The 17,980-nt window shown below is 36.1% G+C and overlaps 2 protein-coding genes and 1 pseudogene across 17 annotated transcripts; 2 read left to right on the forward strand and 1 right to left on the reverse strand.

The window, feature by feature from the left end:
• Positions 1–2,519: 2,519 nt before the first annotated feature.
• LOC142540240 (RGS1-HXK1-interacting protein 1-like) lies at positions 2,520–6,991 on the forward strand. 16 transcript variants are annotated; one of them, XR_012819077.1, is made up of 10 exons: positions 2,520–2,784; positions 3,633–3,699; positions 3,808–3,885; positions 4,034–4,084; positions 4,381–4,466; positions 4,739–4,791; positions 4,895–4,955; positions 5,113–5,171; positions 5,274–5,311; positions 5,968–6,991. XR_012819077.1 is itself a non-coding variant. In XM_075646284.1 (9 exons), exons 1-8 carry the CDS (start codon positions 2,650–2,652, stop codon positions 5,133–5,135), a joined length of 558 nt encoding a protein of 185 aa, XP_075502399.1. In that variant the 5' UTR covers positions 2,520–2,649; the 3' UTR covers positions 5,136–5,171; positions 5,274–5,867. The 16 variants fall into 16 exon arrangements, 2 of the variants coding, with proteins under 2 accessions (XP_075502399.1, XP_075502389.1); XR_012819073.1 differs by having other exon boundaries at positions 4,891–4,955; positions 5,968–6,984; XR_012819075.1 differs by lacking the exon at positions 5,274–5,311 and having other exon boundaries at positions 5,968–6,988.
• A 485-nt stretch (positions 6,992–7,476) lies between these two features.
• On the forward strand, positions 7,477–10,001 carry LOC142540281 (heat shock cognate 70 kDa protein-like). The gene is made up of 2 exons (XM_075646316.1): positions 7,477–7,833; positions 8,154–10,001. Exons 1-2 carry the CDS (start codon positions 7,617–7,619, stop codon positions 9,833–9,835), a joined length of 1,899 nt encoding a protein of 632 aa, XP_075502431.1. The 5' UTR covers positions 7,477–7,616; the 3' UTR covers positions 9,836–10,001.
• A 603-nt stretch (positions 10,002–10,604) lies between these two features.
• Positions 10,605–11,324, reverse strand: LOC142504487 (rust resistance kinase Lr10-like; annotated as a pseudogene).
• Between the last annotated feature and the right edge of the window lie 6,656 nt (positions 11,325–17,980).

A 17,980-nucleotide genomic window follows, 5' to 3' on the forward strand; every position in this document is an offset into this window, starting at 1 on the left:
CGATAATTAAAATTTTATTGCAAGAACAGTCGGCGGACTGTTATATTATCCATTATCGAAGATACAGAGTCTTGCCACTCAGTTATCCAATTAGTCAATTCATGAATCCGAAGATTGATGAAGGACTCGGAAGTTGCGATCTTGTTCAGCTGATGCCATTCCTTCCACAGCATCGCATGCAGCAGAACTTGGTCGGTGGCTAGATCTGTAACCCGGTCTACTTCGAACTCTTGCTTATACTTCCTCGCTCTTGCTCTTTGTGCGCGACTAGGAGCCAAACCATTCTGGTATGTGTTATTGAGATCTTGAATCTTATACCAGGTAGACATGACCTTTATCCAGATATACTCTTCAATGGTCCTCTTCAGATCCTCCAGATGAGGACGCATTTCGCTTGTTACCTGCACGTGCGTACTACCGCAGGCAGTGGAATCATTTGAACTCGACATATTGAATTGATGACCATCTTTCATCTCTACCATCTTATTTATAAGCAGGTGACATTTAATATTGAAGAAGTTGGAAGGTCTTAAACCAATCAAAACGTTTTCCCATTTATTCCGGAGGAGAGTTAATCACAACCGTTGAATGAATACATGAACGATCAGGATGACTCTTGGAAATAGAGCTGAGCAGACGAAAAGACGGGCACGAATATCAATGTCTTATAATTATCAGATCATCGGAATAGGAAACGATTTTCGGCGGTATCAATATTGAGAGCCCGACATTTTATTTTGAGCCCGGGAATATGAGGTCCCTGCACCTTATTCTAAAACCGAGATATGTGAGGTCCCGACATTTCGGTTTGTCAATTATCCGTTATTTATCTTCGACTAAGGTCGCTCAGTTTTGTCGGTTACTCTATACATGATATATATATATATATATATATATATATATATATCAACTGATGACAATCAAAGATGCTAGGAAAATAACAGAGATATAAAACAAAAATAGTTTTTATTTATCTGACGAAATTCTTGCAGATTACATCATAATATTCCTCCTCTACAAAAGTCATCCACAGGGTCATCCGGCCCTTTATTTCTCCAGTTGACGTCTTGAGGAAGCTATCGGAGTTGGTGATGTCCGTCAGAATCTTCCTTTCCTTGTAGAGCATCAGCTCGTAGACATAATCATCCTCGAAGAGTTCCGCTGTCTCGGAAACGTGCAGGCGTTCCCGATACTTCTTCAGCTTTACCACCAGTCTAGAAGCATTAGCTTCCCCAGTCTCGTAGAGAAACTTCAATCTCTGAAGCTCTTCCCAGTAGTGGATAATCTTGTGGAAAACTTCATCTTCTATAGTAGTTTTTCGAGTTTCCAAGGCCGACTTCTCAAAAGCTACAGCCATATTCAGGGACTTCGAGCCGCTTGCACCTGCCATTGTATTCCTTGAATAATAAGTTTGCTGGTGCCGATTGAACAGAAGGTGGGTCATTATATATAGGAGAGGGAAGCCGATCCACACCATTGATCCATAATGAATCAAATGGCTCAGATTTACATAGGAAATTGCGCAAAGATATTTGAAAAGACGCAAAGATATTTGAAAAGACAGGTCCAGGAATCAATGCGTCATAATGATTTATCTTCTTGGGAAACAAAGAGTCTCTGACAAACCTTATAGCCTACGTCAGCAATACCCACGTGTCAACACACTACCACTATCCCAAAAAAGACCAAGTGGCAAGGCGATTTTCCTGACCGGGCACACAAGACTAATCGGGACAGCGAGTATGACTCTAGCCCGACTAATTAAGGAGTGAGTGATGATGCCCCGGAACGTCCCGGGTCAGAGATAGGCCCTGGGACTTCCCGGGCCATGGAGCATATCCATAGTTAGTGTCCGGGTCAGGATGAGATGCTCTCAGGCCAATAGCATGACAAAATGGATTAATGTCCCGAGCCATTGGACCACCCGGGACATGATTTCTCCAAGATGTGGAATACCCGAGCTCTTCTGTAAATTAACCTGAGAGGCATTCTGCTCGGTCACCTCGATATGATTGAAGTATTTAATGCCGCCGATAAAAAGTGTGTATAGCCGACCTATCTCCGACACTAATGCAAGTGGTCAATGAATCAAGTAGTCTGGATGTGACAAGTGTGTGATTTGACATGTCAGAACAATAGGGTATAATCAGCCACCCTATTATAATTAATGCTCACACACAAAAAACGAGGTCATCATTGCATCCTCTACTGTAAATACCAGGTTCTTTACTTGCATTTACTCTCAATTCAGAAATTGAATACACATTAAATACTCTCATTTATTGTTCCACACCAATTTCACAGCCATCACTTGGCTACATTGGTTTTATTGCTTGAGTACCCTGCTGACTTAAGCATCGGAGTGGTCACGCCGGACACCCCTCCGGCGTCCATTCACGTGGTCACTTTCTGTTTGCAGATCTCACGAATCGGACCGAGGAGTTGCGAGATTCAAGCCAGGCGTCCAACTCATATTTCCTTTGATATTTTGATAATTTACCGGCAGAGTTCACGACCCGACTCGTCCATTTCGCCCGGGTTGGATCAGCAGCAATCTCCGGCTAATCAACGGAAGGGAAGCGGGACGGAATTCCTCCGGAGGTCGCTAGTCACAAGGTCTCAGAGTTTATCGAGGAGAATATACCTTGGATGGATTACGCTGTGCAGCAGGCACAAATTGCACAGAAGACGGTCGAAGGTTCCGTAGAGAATGCAATTGAAGTCACCAAATCGAGATTCGACGGCATTATCACCACCTCCTCTGCTCATTTCAACCAAACTATTGTAAATTTTCACTCGTTCTATCGTTGGCTTTATGTTAGGTTGTAGGTGTTTCAGTTATTCTGTTCTAAATTTTTTTTTCGCTTTCTGGTAAAGTAAATGAATACGGAAATTAAACACTTATCCCGTATGTATCATCATAAGCATACACTCTGCTCAGAGGCTCTAAATACTTTTGTTCTAATTCCTGCGATGAATGCCAGTTTGCTACATTTTATGTACAAATCATGAGGAAGTCTCTTTTTGTTTGCTATTAGCAAATAGAAATACCATGCTATGTTTCCTGTTTTCGTTTATTTCAATAATTTCTCTGCATTTACAAATTGTGATTAAACACAAAAAATTTCTTTGAGGTGTGGGCATTTATGAACGTGGTTGCGTTCTATGCTTCAGATTTATATCATGTTCCAGCATGAATAATCTATTTACTGATGTCTAGACAAAATTATTCCATTTTATGCTGGCAAATTTTGTCTGGATTTTACACCATTCTGTGCATGGACTATATGTGGGCATGCCTTTCATTTTTGTTGTGCTAGCATGACTAGGGGTTGGGACATGTATTGTTAGAAATTTGAGCTCAAACAAGAGATATCATTGTGTATAGATTTAATTATTGTGGCCAGGTTCTCAAAAAATTCTCAGTACCAGTATTTTAGGAAAAAAATGAATACGTATACTGTGGATACTCATGCTAATACTCAAAGCACCAATTCTTTTAAAATTTGAGCTAGAGCTTTAGCGGTTCCCGAGCAATTGATTTTTGATAGATTCTGACTATTTTCTGGCAAATGCTCGATTTATCAGATAAGGTTTATGTACTCTTTTGATTTGAAAGAATCTTGATGCAGGATTCTTTGCAAAGTGTCAAGTCTGACTGTAGCGCCTATGCGGACGTTGTCTTTGGGAAAATTAAAGGTTTACTTGTGCTGAATAATTCATGACATATTTGGCGTATATGATCATTTGACATTTATCTTTTGGTCCTTTTGGTTTTTAAATTTTTATGACGTTATTGTTTTGCAGAGGGCTTTCTTATTGCTTCTTCGCACCCGTTGATGGCCACAGGAGCTGTTCTTTGTTTAGGATTACTGGGTCTGAAAAGTAAGTCTAAGCGGTGTATGGGTTTACAAAAGAATTTTGCTTATCTAGTTGGAACAAAGACTTCGACTGCCTTTTTTTATTATTATTAATTTGTTAAAATTGTTTTTTTTTTTTTCATTTTAAAATGTTTTGTCATCATTGTCAATAGGGACGAGACAATTCCTGCACTACAATTCAATGCGCCTCTGTGTCAGCGAAGAGATACCACAACTACTATTGATTCTCTTGTATTTATGATATATCAAACTAACTGTGTAAACTAAAACATGAGTGGCATACACAACAGCAAGATGGTATTTTGATTTAGCTCGTATACAAAGTTTCTCGATTAGACACAAGAGCAGGTGAAAATGGTTTATCCTGACAATGTAACACTGTGAAATAGATGAAATTTTTTTAAAGTTTTGGTTAAGTTAGCTGGTTACATTTATATCGCGAAGAAAATCTTTAATCATTTTAAGGATCTTTGACTCTTGGAAATGATGCTTCTGATTCAGGTCTTGCTTTCTAGAGCAGATGTAAAGGTTAAGGAACTGCGGCAATCCATGGATGTTTTGAAGGCTGAAGCTGAAAAGTTGGAGGTATTTTTTTTGGATAACTTTTTGTGCTTGACACCAACACCTGAAGCATTCTTCAGTCGTGCTTACTGCTTTTCAAGAAAGGTTTACATCTTCTTGATACCACCCCTCTCCTTTTGCTTCCACTCAAAGACATTAAATAAAAGTTCATATGAGGGAGGCTTGAGATTTCAAACAGATAGTTGGAAACTTTTTAATGGCTTTGATTGCGAAAATAATAATTGTGATGTTGACTCATCTGGACTTAGAAATTACACGTGTGCTTAATACATTAGAAAAAGGCAATGCAAGCAGAAGATGACTTGTTACGAGGGGGAACAAAACTCAGGTTTTTCTATGCTTTCAGTCCGTTGCCTGTATTCAAGCTTCATTTATAAGATATCTCATTCATCTGTTAATAATGCTTTCTGCTCAAAATTCTATTCAGGCAGGCGGGAAAGCAAATACATACTGCCATCAACTCTGCTTATAAGATAGAAAGACAAGCAGGGGGTTTGTAAATTTATCGTCTCTTTCTTTTGTTAAATATTTATCTGTCTATATTGGCCTGTGTCCATGGGAAAGGGTTGGAGAGATATTGATATGTCAAGCGATAACAGTTCTGTTTTCTTTCTCGATCAGATTGCTGATATGCTTTATGTTTTATCAGGCTTGAAGGATGTTCTTAGGTAGCTTCCTAGCAGAGAAGCATCTCGGTTTAGAACACGAGTCCCTTTCACTGTTTATCTGAAGGGGTAATATACATCTAGTCTAGTAATATCCCTGTTTGTGATTGAAGATCAAAAGATCTTGTTTCATAAATTTCTGCAGAGTACATCTTGTAGCAGATTTTATGGAGCATGGTTCAGGTTTCTTATGTTTAAAAAAATAGTTGGTTTTTTTACAATTATATGTTTCCAAACCTTGGTCCTTGGCATAGTGTTAATGTTTCATTGGTCATAATATAGAATTATAGATCTATACAAGACCAATCTTTTAAAATTGTCATAGAAATATCAGCTTGTAATCTATTGCCGAGTGGCTTTAGCTGCAATTTTCTTCATTATTGTCAAAAATTGCGGCAAAAACTTGCAATTCATAACAAGTGAAAGGATTTATCTCCGGCACCTTCAACAAGATGGATGCTAACATTTGTTGGATGGCCCATCCTAATTCTTAAGAACTGCTGGATTAATCATGCAAGTGGCCGACAAAGTTTTTAGCTCTTGGAATAGAGCACATGTGTTCTATATATGTGTTTTGTGGTCTTTATGTACCATTCTTCCCTCTTAAACTCTAGGAGTTTGACCAGGAGGTATACTCAAATAGCTTAAATATGGCCTGGTTAAGCTTCCGAATCATGATCATAATTTAGGCAAATTTTGCTTCCGCCACCTTGTGTCCTTGTCGAAGTTCATACTGAAAAATGTGGTGAAACTTGACGTAATCAATGTGCGTGCATGTAAGAAAACATAGCATTTTTCACCGTAAGAAATATAAATGGTGATCACTTTTCTGCTTTTAGGTTATAAACCTTGTTAAAGAGGCAAAACGAGAGAGGAACACTCTGTCCAAAGAAGTTACGAAGATCAGCAATTATGGGATCTCAGCTTGAGACTTGCCTATCTTAATCCTCTTTCCATGGATATAAATCCAATATAGTTTCTTGAATCTCGTAGATGCGCGATACATTAGTTCCTATCTTTAAAATTAAAGTGGTTGCAGATCATATTTTTCAAATTTTGGCAGTGAACATATACATTTGAAAGTCAGCAGCGATGCTGTTGCAGCAAACTCCTGTTTCCTGAAAACGAGTGACGGTTTCAACTCCTGTTTTGTGGCTTTTTATGCCATTGTCATGTTATTTTTTACACCGTCCAGTACATATTTCTGGACATGATTCGTTAAAGTTCAAGCCTGAGTTTCTACCTCTGTTGCCGTTGAGTGATTTGAAATCGTCAGAATATTAAAGAATGGATATTTTCCTTACATGAATCGGTCTAATGTAGAGTCAGTCACACTCTATAATAAAAGGCGTACCAGTGTGTGTGATGCGTGTGCGTGACATGGTATATCAATTGTTGACATGGTTTTAACATGATCTGTGATCTCGAGGGTGAACTTTGCTGCTGCAATGTTTTTTGCTTGACGTCTCCCGATATAGTTAAGGGCTAAGTTTCGGCCGGTTGCTGAGCTCAATTATATGGGTGCAGTCAAAAGCTCAACTATCTTGAGAAGTGTCAAAAGCTCAACTATCTTGAGAAGTGTCTTTTTACAGTAATGTGCAGAAAAACTTAAATACAAATTTTACATAGAATTTATGATTCCTCACCTCTTGCATGACTTGGACTCAGTTGACTTAATCGGCACCACAAAGCAAATGATTGTACTTTTATACAAAGAATAATCGGAACACATCAATCTCACATGAATGCCGATATGGTGGTTTTGACTCTTGACTTACAATTTCACGCCTATAAGTCGTACACAATCAATTAAAGCACCATGTTTCTATCCTTGACATGTATATTTGCTCATAAGATAATTGAATAAATAGGTAGGTTATCGAGTTCTTTTTTTTTATTTATTTATGAAATTACTTATATTAATAAAATAAAAAGAGTAATTATACAATTACATCATACATTCTCAGGAGATCAGACAACCCAACAAATCATGCAAAATGTTTAAACTGCAATTAAAATACATTAATAGAACTTGGGAAACATCTAGTTCTTGCTTACATTACATTAAGTAGTAACCTAACACAAAATCCAATTATCTTACAAAAGTTGTCCCAACTTGAAACCAACTAGATGTATTAATCGAAGTCATTATTTATAATTTATGAAACCAATTTGATATATTAATCAAAGTCGTTATTTATAATTTATGAAACCAATTTGATATATTAATCAAAGTCCTTATTTATAGTTTATGCATCGATTATTTTAATGTCAACTTAGAAATCGATATCGTCATAATAAAATTACAGACCAACTTAGACTTGGTATTTTGTGGTCTCTTTCACCGTCGCAGCTTGTAAATATATTGCCATTTCTACAGCTCACTCTGATTACTATACTCGACGTTGACATTGACTTGGTGTTTCTATTTCCTCCAGTTTTATACAAAAACCGTGTGTTCCCAACGTTTTCATCAACGAAGACTACAATGGCTAGAAAAAACATTGAAGCTCCGGCGATTGGAATCGATTTGGGCACGACGTATTCATGCGCAGCCGTGTGGCGGCATGATCGTGCTGAGATCATACCCAATGACCAGGGCGACCGCACGACACCTTCTTATGTAGCTTTCAGCCCGGTAGAACGTCTCATCGGCGGTGCCGCCAAGAATCTTGCCGCCATGAACCCAGCCAACACCATTTTCGGTTAGATGTTGCTATTAGCATTCACAGTTTTTTTAATTGATCAATCTGCTTTTTTAGTGTTTTTTTTGGGTTCCGGCCGTTGACTTGCTCATGTTTATAATTATGTTGATGTATTTCTTTTCATCCATAACTGATTAGTTTCGGTATAAAATTGAGTTTCCAATGTGATGCATCAAACTGAGTCGTGTGCTTGTTTTGGTTGATCAAAAGTCAAAATTACCTGATTATAATCTCTCCACCAAGAACGTAACGATCGAGTTTTGCTCTACTTCGGGTTGATGAACCATTTGCTGTTTTTGGTTGCTCAATTAATTCTGCAGATGCTAAGAGGTTGATCGGTCGAAGATTCAGCGACTCTTTGGTCCAGAAGGATGTGAAACTCTGGCCTTTCAAGGTCATTTCTGGCCCTGATGATAAACCCTTGATCACGGTTACCTTCAAAGGTGAAGAGAAAAAATTTGTGGCCGAAGAGATTTCATCAATGATCCTCATCAAGATGAAAGAAACTGCGGAAGCTTTTCTTGGGTCAACAGTGAAAAAGGCAGTTATCACAGTACCTGCCTACTTCAATGATTCCCAGAGGCAAGCAACCAAGGATGCTGGAACCATTGCTGGGCTTAATGTCTTGCGTATTGTTGTTGAACCAACTGCTGCAGCCATTGCTTATGGTCTTGACAAAAAGTTTAACAGCTCTGGTAGAAAGAGTAATGTGCTTATTTTCGACCTCGGGGGTGGCACCTTTGATGTATCTCTTCTCACTATGGAGAATAGCATGTTTACCGTTAAGGCCATTGATGGTGACACCCACCTTGGAGGAGAGGATTTCGATGATAGAATGGTTAACCATTGTGTCCAAGAATTCAAGAGAAAACACAGAAAGGATATAGGTGACAATCCCAGAGCATTGAGAAGGTTGAGGACATCTTGTGAGAGGGCAAAGAGGAATCTATCATCTGCAACAGAAACAAACATCGGAATCGATTGTTTGTATGATGGGATCGATTTTGACTACAAAATAACTCGTGCAAAATTCGAGGAACTTAACATGGATTTGTTCAAGAAATGCATTAAACATATTGAGGAGTGTTTGAATGAGGCTAAGATGGACAAGAATAGTATCCATGACGTGGTGCTCGTTGGTGGATCCACTAGAATTCCAAAGGTCCAACAAATGCTGCAAGAATATTTTAATGGTAAGGAGTTGTGTAGGAGCATTCATCCTGATGAGGCCGTCGCTTCCGGTGCAGCAATTCAAGCAGCATTATTAGCTGGCCAGGGCAATGCAGAGGTTCAGGGTATACTATTATGCGAAGTCACGCCACTGTCACTTGGCGTGCATGTCGAAGGGGGTGAAATGAGTGTAATCATACCAAGAAACTCTGCTATTCCTACCAAGAAGGAGGAACAATTCATGACATGTGCTGACAACCAAAGCGTCGCGCTCATCCAAGTGTTTGAGGGAGAAAGGGCGAGAACCATGGATAACAATTTGTTGGGCAAATTCGAGCTCACAAGCATCCCACCAGCTCCAAGAGGCATCCCTAAAATAACCATCTGCTTTGATGTCGACGCCAATGGGATTCTGAATGTCTCTGCTGAAGATCAAACAACTGGAAATAAAAAAAACTTAACAATCATCAATGACAAAGGCAGGTTATCTACAGAAGAGATCGAGAGAATGCTGCGAGAAGCCGAGTTATTTAAGGCAGAAGATGAGAAGCATAAAAGGAGAGTTGAGGCCAAGAATGCTCTGGAAAATTATGTCTACAGCATGAGAAATAAAATTAAAAATGACAACAATTTTGCTTTCAACTTGACATATTCAGACAAGAGAAAGTTTGAAAATGCGACTGAGCGCGCTAACGAGTGGTTGGAAAACAACCAAGACAGCGGAGAAGATCAGTTTAAGAATAAAATGAAAGAGCTAGAGAACATCTGCAACCCCATAATTGCCAATATGTATTCGGGTGGCAGTGGTCCTAAGATTGATGAAGTTGATTAATTTTCTTATTCCATATACAATTGTAACATATTATAAGGTTGGTTTGATTTTGTTTGATGTGTTTTATGAAATTTTATTTTGAACAGATGAATTGAACTCTGTATTATTTGTTTGCTTTTATTTTTTCTGGTTGTGTTGCGAAAAAAATGATTGACTATTTCAATTTATTAATGTTTTTGTATATTCAAATTTCGTAAAATATTATATTGGACTGCTGATATCGATTAGAATAATTGTGTTTAAAATAATAATTGTGTGGGAGAATCTGAAATAATATATATATATATATATATATATATATATTATTTAATTGCAAGACAAATATAATATTAACTGAACCAAATTATATTCTCGCATTATTTGCATTCCGTATACCATATTGGCGGTGAAGAAAATGGCGTGAGCAACACAATTTTAAAATAATTTCTATAGTTCAATCATGATTTCATTATAAATTTGAAGATTCAATTGATGGGGGATGTGCTAAAGCTGAAAATAGAGAATACTTTGGTATAATATGAAAAAAGGGTAAATCATTTGGTTGATAATATTATGCATGTAAAAATGGAAAAAATACAATTTTTTAGATAACATTTTAAGTTAACTTTGTATTTTAAATAATAAAAACACTAAATGGTCATAATAAAATCTGTTGTGAACCTTTTTTTTGCGAGTAAGAGACAACATTTGACAGAGTATTTTATAAATCAAACGTAGATAGTTTCGGAATACTATTTCTTGAAATGGTTTGAGGAAACAAGATCATTAATCACTTTGTATATAGGATTCGGTAATTGATCAAATCTTCGCATATATACTGATCTAAGATAGCAAGGAAGCTTTCTATTGGAAGACATCTTCTGTTAATCAGTTCAGGAGCCATATAACCTATAGTACCCCGAGCAGCAGTGAAAGTCACAACATTTTTCTCAGCGGAGTAAACTTTTGCAAGCCCTAAATCAGAGATTTTCGGATTGAAATCATCATCCAAAAGTATATTATGTCAAAATGTAGGATTTTGATATCACAACCCTGGTGCAAATACTCGATGCCTCGTGCCACTCCAACTGCAATCTCATGCTTTTTGTCCCAATTTAAGGAATGACATTGTTTTTCTTCAATAAAGATATATTTTTCGAGCGACCCATTAGGCATCAAATCATATACAAGAGCACATTTTGATCTTTCTGCACAATATCCAACGAGTATAACAATATTTATATGATGAAATACTTCCAAAGGTGGCAACTTCATTAATGAAGTCTTGTCTGTTCGTGCTAGGCTTGCTCAATACTTTTACCGCTACTGTATTGCCACTCCAAAGCTTTCTTTGTAAACAGAACCATATCATCCTTAGCCCAGTTTTTCTCGAAATCCTCTGGTCATCATCTTTATATATATCGGTGTAGGAATACCTGATTGGCATGAGGTGGTTGTGACTTTGCAAGAATCCTTCTGTTACATCAAACATAGACGAAAGCCGCATTCTAAGTTTGTTAACTTATGAGACCAAGGCAAAAAAGGCATTCCAACAAGGATCCTTATTACAGGGTATAACACTGCATGACAAATTACAAAGGAAAAATCTTGACTAAATTAGAATAGTTCAAGTTGTTATCGCTTCTAGTCTTTGTGTCCATCTCTTATTTAATTAATCAATTCTACATCCTTCAACAATATTCTATGGTAATTTTACATAGCAGTCAAAACTACTAAATTAATATTTAATTAGCATATTTTAAATATATTAATTAAATAATTGTGACTCCATCATAATGTTGATTGACGATATGACAACGCTGATGTATTGAGGATATAAATCTCGTTATTATAATGAAAATTAAAATTTCGAATATCAAAAGTTTTCACGACTCATTTTTTGCAGCTGTTTATTTTGGTTCTCCTTCAAACTATAATCACTAATTTTTTCACGAATATATTCATAAACTATTTATAAGTTATCTGTTTGATATTCATCAAACTATAATCACCAAATTCAAATCCTTAAATTTGACTTTGTAAAGGAGACACAAAATTCAATACTTTTGTGACCCTCAATAATTCAAGGATACAGCTAGCCGTGAGTTCACAACTTCATGTTATTCATGATAACATTTGTCCTTGTTCGAGTTTACTCTATTTAGCCTCATTCTTTTCATCAACCCTTGATCAAGAATATCATAACTCAAGTCTGATTGCACCCATCAAATCATAATAATAATGTCTAGTAGCATCGTCCCCTAGGTATTACTTACAATGTCTACAAGAACCAGTATGTTTTGTTTAGCGTACAGTACGGTCACTTCAACATATCGAATCTGCAACCATTGAAATATCGAGAGTCGCAAATGAATTGGATAATGATGTGACGTGTGTCTTTGTGTAATCATAGTGATATCGTGTGTGCAACTAAGAAGACATTTTTCCTTAAAGCACAAATCATATTATGGCTAGAGATTGTTTGTACTATTAACTCATCATATCACATAGATATTCACACCCATATGTGGTAGGTGAATACATGACTATAATACATCATATCTTACGTATGTCGAAACTACACCCAACCTGTTACCTGATAAACTTCGTGTAATCGGTAAACGAATCAGAGTACAATGCTAGTACGTAGCGCCTCCATGTTGTCCCGATTCAAATGACTAATGATATATAACCATAACTGGGACTTAATCCACTCGATAATTGATAAACACTTGAAAAGTCCGATGTAAGGTTGTTCAGTGCAATTATCATATGATAAACCATCTTTATGATTTGACATCTCCATGTCAATACTAATTAAACGTGACGTTAAAATCATATATGTTAATCTCGAGCGACCTTTTGTCATGCCACGAGATCGGGGTTAGTCGACACCGGCGTTATTCAACAATCACATAATTGCTAAACAACAAGTCCCGTAGTACAGTATAAACCGAAACCAGTTTATATCATAAATACCATAAAAATGGAATCGTCTTTACAACAGTAACTCTGGAAACGATAAACATCTGCGGAAGCGTTTATAACTTGAATTAAAAACTCACAAAAACATATTCTTAATTAAAATTCTTCATGCGTCTACTATCAGTCCAAAAACTGGTGTCCGATTCTTCTTTCTCTATTTCTTCTTCTGATTTATCTGGGAGGGTAGAGTAAGGGGTGATTATTTTGGAAAATACTCAGCAAGTGGGGTTCGTTCGAACACAACATAACAAAATGCATAAAAATTCGAAACACACACCTTTCATAACATGACTCATACCACGTGCACATCATTAACTAGACACTGAGATTCATCTACTTTCAATGGTTTACTGATATCAGTCCCTAATTTTTACTCCTCTAAGAGGACGAGGCCGTATAGCGGTTATCTCCCCCACCGCGTAAGGGTACGTATGGTTGGGATTTCCACCCATATCAAGTTGAATTCTCACAGTGTCAAAACATAATTCATGCCAAAAATCGTAACCAGAAAGGGGTAGAAGAAGAATTTGCACTCGACCGAATTTTAAAACACACGAAATGCATAACAAAAATTTACACATTTAAAACAAGCCCACTTACCTTGATCCTTGGAGAAAACGTGAAAATTCGAGAAACATAGAAGAATCATGCAACCGACACTTCGAAAACGCAACAGCACATCGCCTGAAAAATCAGCAGTCTTTAAAAAGTCATTGCGCCTTATTGAACCGTTGGATCGGGCTCAAAATTTCACAGTACATTCAAAATTACGTCAAATACATTATGGACGGTGGAGATCGAGTTTGGAAGTCGCCTTAATCTGCTTATGGACGAAAAACCGTAGGTATGCTGTTTCTCGCCTAAAATCTGAGCAGTTTTCTTACGAAGGCTTTTAAAAAAACTAACCGTTGGATTTTGCCGAAATTTGGATATGTTATTCGGAACATATGGAAGCATATTTTGAACGGTGGAGATCGGATTCCGAGTACCCGAGCGAGAGAAACAAATTTCTGAACTTGGACAGAATTTTCATGACTCGTGCAGAATTTTGGATAGCAAATTTCGAGAATATGGAGAGAAATTCGAAAATTGAGGTGTAAAATTTGAATGGGAGGGTTCTCCTATTTATAGGGATTTGCTGCTATCCTGATCGTGTTTTATCCTTGTGTTTGAAATTTGAATCAAACTTTAAATCTAGGATAATTATCAATATTTTATCCGTGATCTTGGATAATATTTTGAAATCTAAATATCCATCCCTTGGATATTTCAAAATTTAGGGATCATATTATCCTCTGCTTAATCTTTATCCAAGTATATCAAATCTTATATCTTTATCTGGTAAAAATCTTTCAACTTTGAATTTATATCTCCAACTTTACATGCTTATATTCAAATATTCCTTATTTAATTCCTTAGATCGTGGTCTATTTATTATCCCAAGTTCAAAATATATGCACAATATTATCTTAATTCTTGAGCTCAAAAATATTGTACATGATATAATTATCCACCCAACTTTAGATAAATTTGCAAATATTATATATTAAATAAAATAATGAAATAGATACCCAAAGATTGAATAATCCTAGCACATTTAAATTACAAAAAATATTATCACGATTATGCAAAAATCTTGGATTTTACATCCCTCCCTCCTTATGGGAAGTTTCGTCCTCGAAACTTGGGTTGACTTAGTCTAAGAAGAGGTACGGGTATTGCTCACATATTTTATATTCTAGTTTCCAAGTGACTTCTCTTTCAGTATGATTAGAAAATTGTCTAAAATTCTTAAATCATATACAGTGATTCTTGTCAGACATCTTAATAACTAAAGTGTTGACTTATTCATACTTTGAATTATACTTACACCACCATATTTTCTTATTATTACTTCTATTACTGCATCCATTGATAACACTCTTATTGAACCAAAATTATTAGAATCATTGGTTCTATAAAACTTATTGTAACCCAATAGTCGTATATCTCATAATCATAATTTGATAAACTATTTGTCTTATGAGAGAAGAAAACCCAAATAAAAACCTTTTGAATCCAAATGTAGCCCAATAATGTAACTCTAACAGAAATCCAAAAAATCAATATCAACTTTTCCGTTGAACATTTACTATCAAGTCTAGTATCTTATTCAATCCGATATAAACCTCAAAAATCATTTCTTAAATTGTATATCAATCATGTAATGCATAAGCTGGATATCAATTATTATTGTTTCATATCCCAATGCTTGTAGTAATATAAAATTCCCAAAAGTCAAATTATAACTCAATACGATCAACCTTAAGTAAACCTCAAAAATATTATCTTAAAAGATAAAAATCAAAATTCCAATTGATCATTTCACATAAACTCTTATCTCAAATTTTCTTTTCTTTTTCTAATACTAAATCTTAATTTCCCATGAAAACCGTAAAACTGGTTTTGCTTAACGATTTCTCAAATCACGGCGCGCTGATAGTGAGGCTAGAATCGTCTTACCCATGTTTTTTTTCCAACTTAAAGCGTCAGCTACCTCATACGCCTTGCCTGAATGGTAGTTTAACGTTACCTCACAATCTTTTAATAATTCAATCCATCGTCTCTATCTCATGTTCAATTCTTTCCACGTGAACAAATACTCGAGGCTCTGATGGTCAGTGAAGATCACACACTTGGCATCGTAAAGGTAATGCTTTATTAATGCAAAAACTACTGCGGCTAACTCAAGGTCGCGAGTTGGGTAGTTTTGCTTATACAGTTCCAATTGCCTTGATGCAAAGGAAATTACTCTTCCTTCTTACATGAGCACATATCTTAAAACTTTCTTTGACACATCTCTGTAATTGAAAAAAATCATTACCCTCATCAGGTAGCACTACCACCATTGTGGTTGCAAGTTTCTTCTTTTAGGTTCCAAAACATTTCTCACTCTTTGGTGCAATTGAATTTAGAGTTTTTTTTTTTTTTTTGAGTTTTGTATGCTGTATTGCTATTGAGGGAAAATCTTGGACAAATCCCGATAATAGCTCGCCAATCCTAAGAAGCTCTGAATTTCTGTCATTGTCATTGGTCTTGGCCGGTCTTTGATTGCCTCTACTTTCTTAAGATTCGCAAATACTCATGCCTCACATATTATGTGACCTAAGAAAGTGACGTTCTGTAGCCGAAACTCACCTTTATTGAACTGGAATACAATTCTCTCTCCATTGACCTATCAAAAGTGAGATGGAGATGTTCTTTGTAGTCTTTTTCACTTTATAAGAAAATTAGGATCTCCTCAGTGAACACCGCTAAAAAGTTTGTCAAGTAATGACTTAAACCACTTTTTCGGAAGGATGTTTTGGAAAAATCTTCAGTCCTGACCTTCAATTGGTAGTAGCATCTTCTCACGTCGAGCTTGGAAAATATTGTAGCTTCTTTAAGTTGATCGAAAAAAATCGTCTATCATTGAAAGAAGATATTTATTCTCGATTGTGATCTTATTGAGTTCTCTATAATCTATAGACAATCTCATACTTCTGTCTTCCTTATTCACAAACAGTACTGGAGTTCCTTATGGAGACGTACTCGGTTGAAATTGCTTCTTGTCTAGCAATTATTGGAGTTGTTCTTTTGGCTCTTGGAGTTCAGTTGGCGTCATTCGGTATGATGCTATTGAAATTGGTGCAGCACTGAGAAACACGTTGATTTGAACTCAACCTCGTGGTCCGAGAATATCCTGAGAATTCTTCCAGAAAAACGTTCGGGAATTCTCGCATTATTAGGGTATCTTCGAGCTTGAGCTCAATTTCTTCTTGCACTTTGTTCATCATTGCTAGGTAAACTTCTTTGCCTAATTTAATGGCTTTCCAAGTCTGGGAAGCAGAAAGAATGTATTTCTGTCTCTTGGCATTGCCATGATACCTTATTTCTTCTTGGTTCGCGGTTCGGAGTTTGAAATTCTTACTCCGGCAATATGTTATTGCACTGCTCTTAGATAACCAATCCATCCATATGATGACGTCGAAATCTACCAAAGTGCTTTGAATCAAGTCGGCATTGAATATATGTGAATAGATACTGTTTTTATTCTATCTTGAAATTATCACGATTACCATCTCAAAACTTAAAACCCATATAAATTCTTGGAACTTAACTCAATATCAATCTATAGCCTATTGATTTAAATCCCAAAAATTATAACTCAGTCGTAATAAAATCTTATCCAACCTTGTACGAATGAAATTAATTTCCAATTAATTCTTGTTCTAAATCTTACTTTCAACAAGACAATTATATTAGAGATCTCCAACACAAACTATTTTTATTGAATATCTTTCTACTTGAATTATTCTTAGTACCGTAACGAAAGTCAAAACTTATTATGCTATATTTTCCGCAATATCCAGCAATATCTCATAACTTATTTTATTCATATAAGATCGTATTCTACTAGTTATCCCAAAATAATATAAATTATTAAATCGTAAGATATTGTCTCCCAATTCATTTTAAATAAGATATTCCAAAATCATACATATTTAAAGTCAACGCTTAGCATTCTTAAGAACCCAAATTAATGTTTACACATTTAACTATTGCCCAAAATCAACTTCCATATTGGAATATCCAAAACTTATTATAACTCTTATCTCAGATTTTCACATACTAGGTTTTTTTTCCATAAATAATTTATTGTCCCCAAATCAAATATTGCATCTTAAGTCAGAAGCTTAAATCAACTTATCTCAGATAGGTACAATCCCAACAAAATAGGTCAATACTAATTGTTTCCTTAATCCAATTCCATAAAAATCCGATAAGCACTACAAGAAACGCGTTGAACGAGATTTTTAGAGAAAATTTTCAAATATGGAAAGTTTAGATAAAACATATGGATTTAGAGCATATGCCGAGAGTCGTTTAGAACAACTGACGGAATCGAATTCGGAATTTTCTTCAGAAAGTTGTAGGATATAAGAAACTTTTCTAAAACGGCAAAAAACACGGTTTCGGAGGACTAAACGAAGGAATTTCGCGTTTATGAACCATGCCGCACAAACTTGTGAATATTACTCATTTGGCTGTTCCGAAGGAGACTGGATCGGCTCTTTGCAAAAATCTGGCCGAATTTTTTTCCCACCCGGATTATGAATCTGGCGGCTCTGATACCACTTAAATGTTGTTAGAGTAGGTGCC

Source organism: Primulina tabacum, chromosome 1 (assembly GCF_025594145.1).
Source record: "Primulina tabacum isolate GXHZ01 chromosome 1, ASM2559414v2, whole genome shotgun sequence".
Taxonomy (NCBI): Eukaryota; Viridiplantae; Streptophyta; class Magnoliopsida; order Lamiales; family Gesneriaceae; genus Primulina; species Primulina tabacum.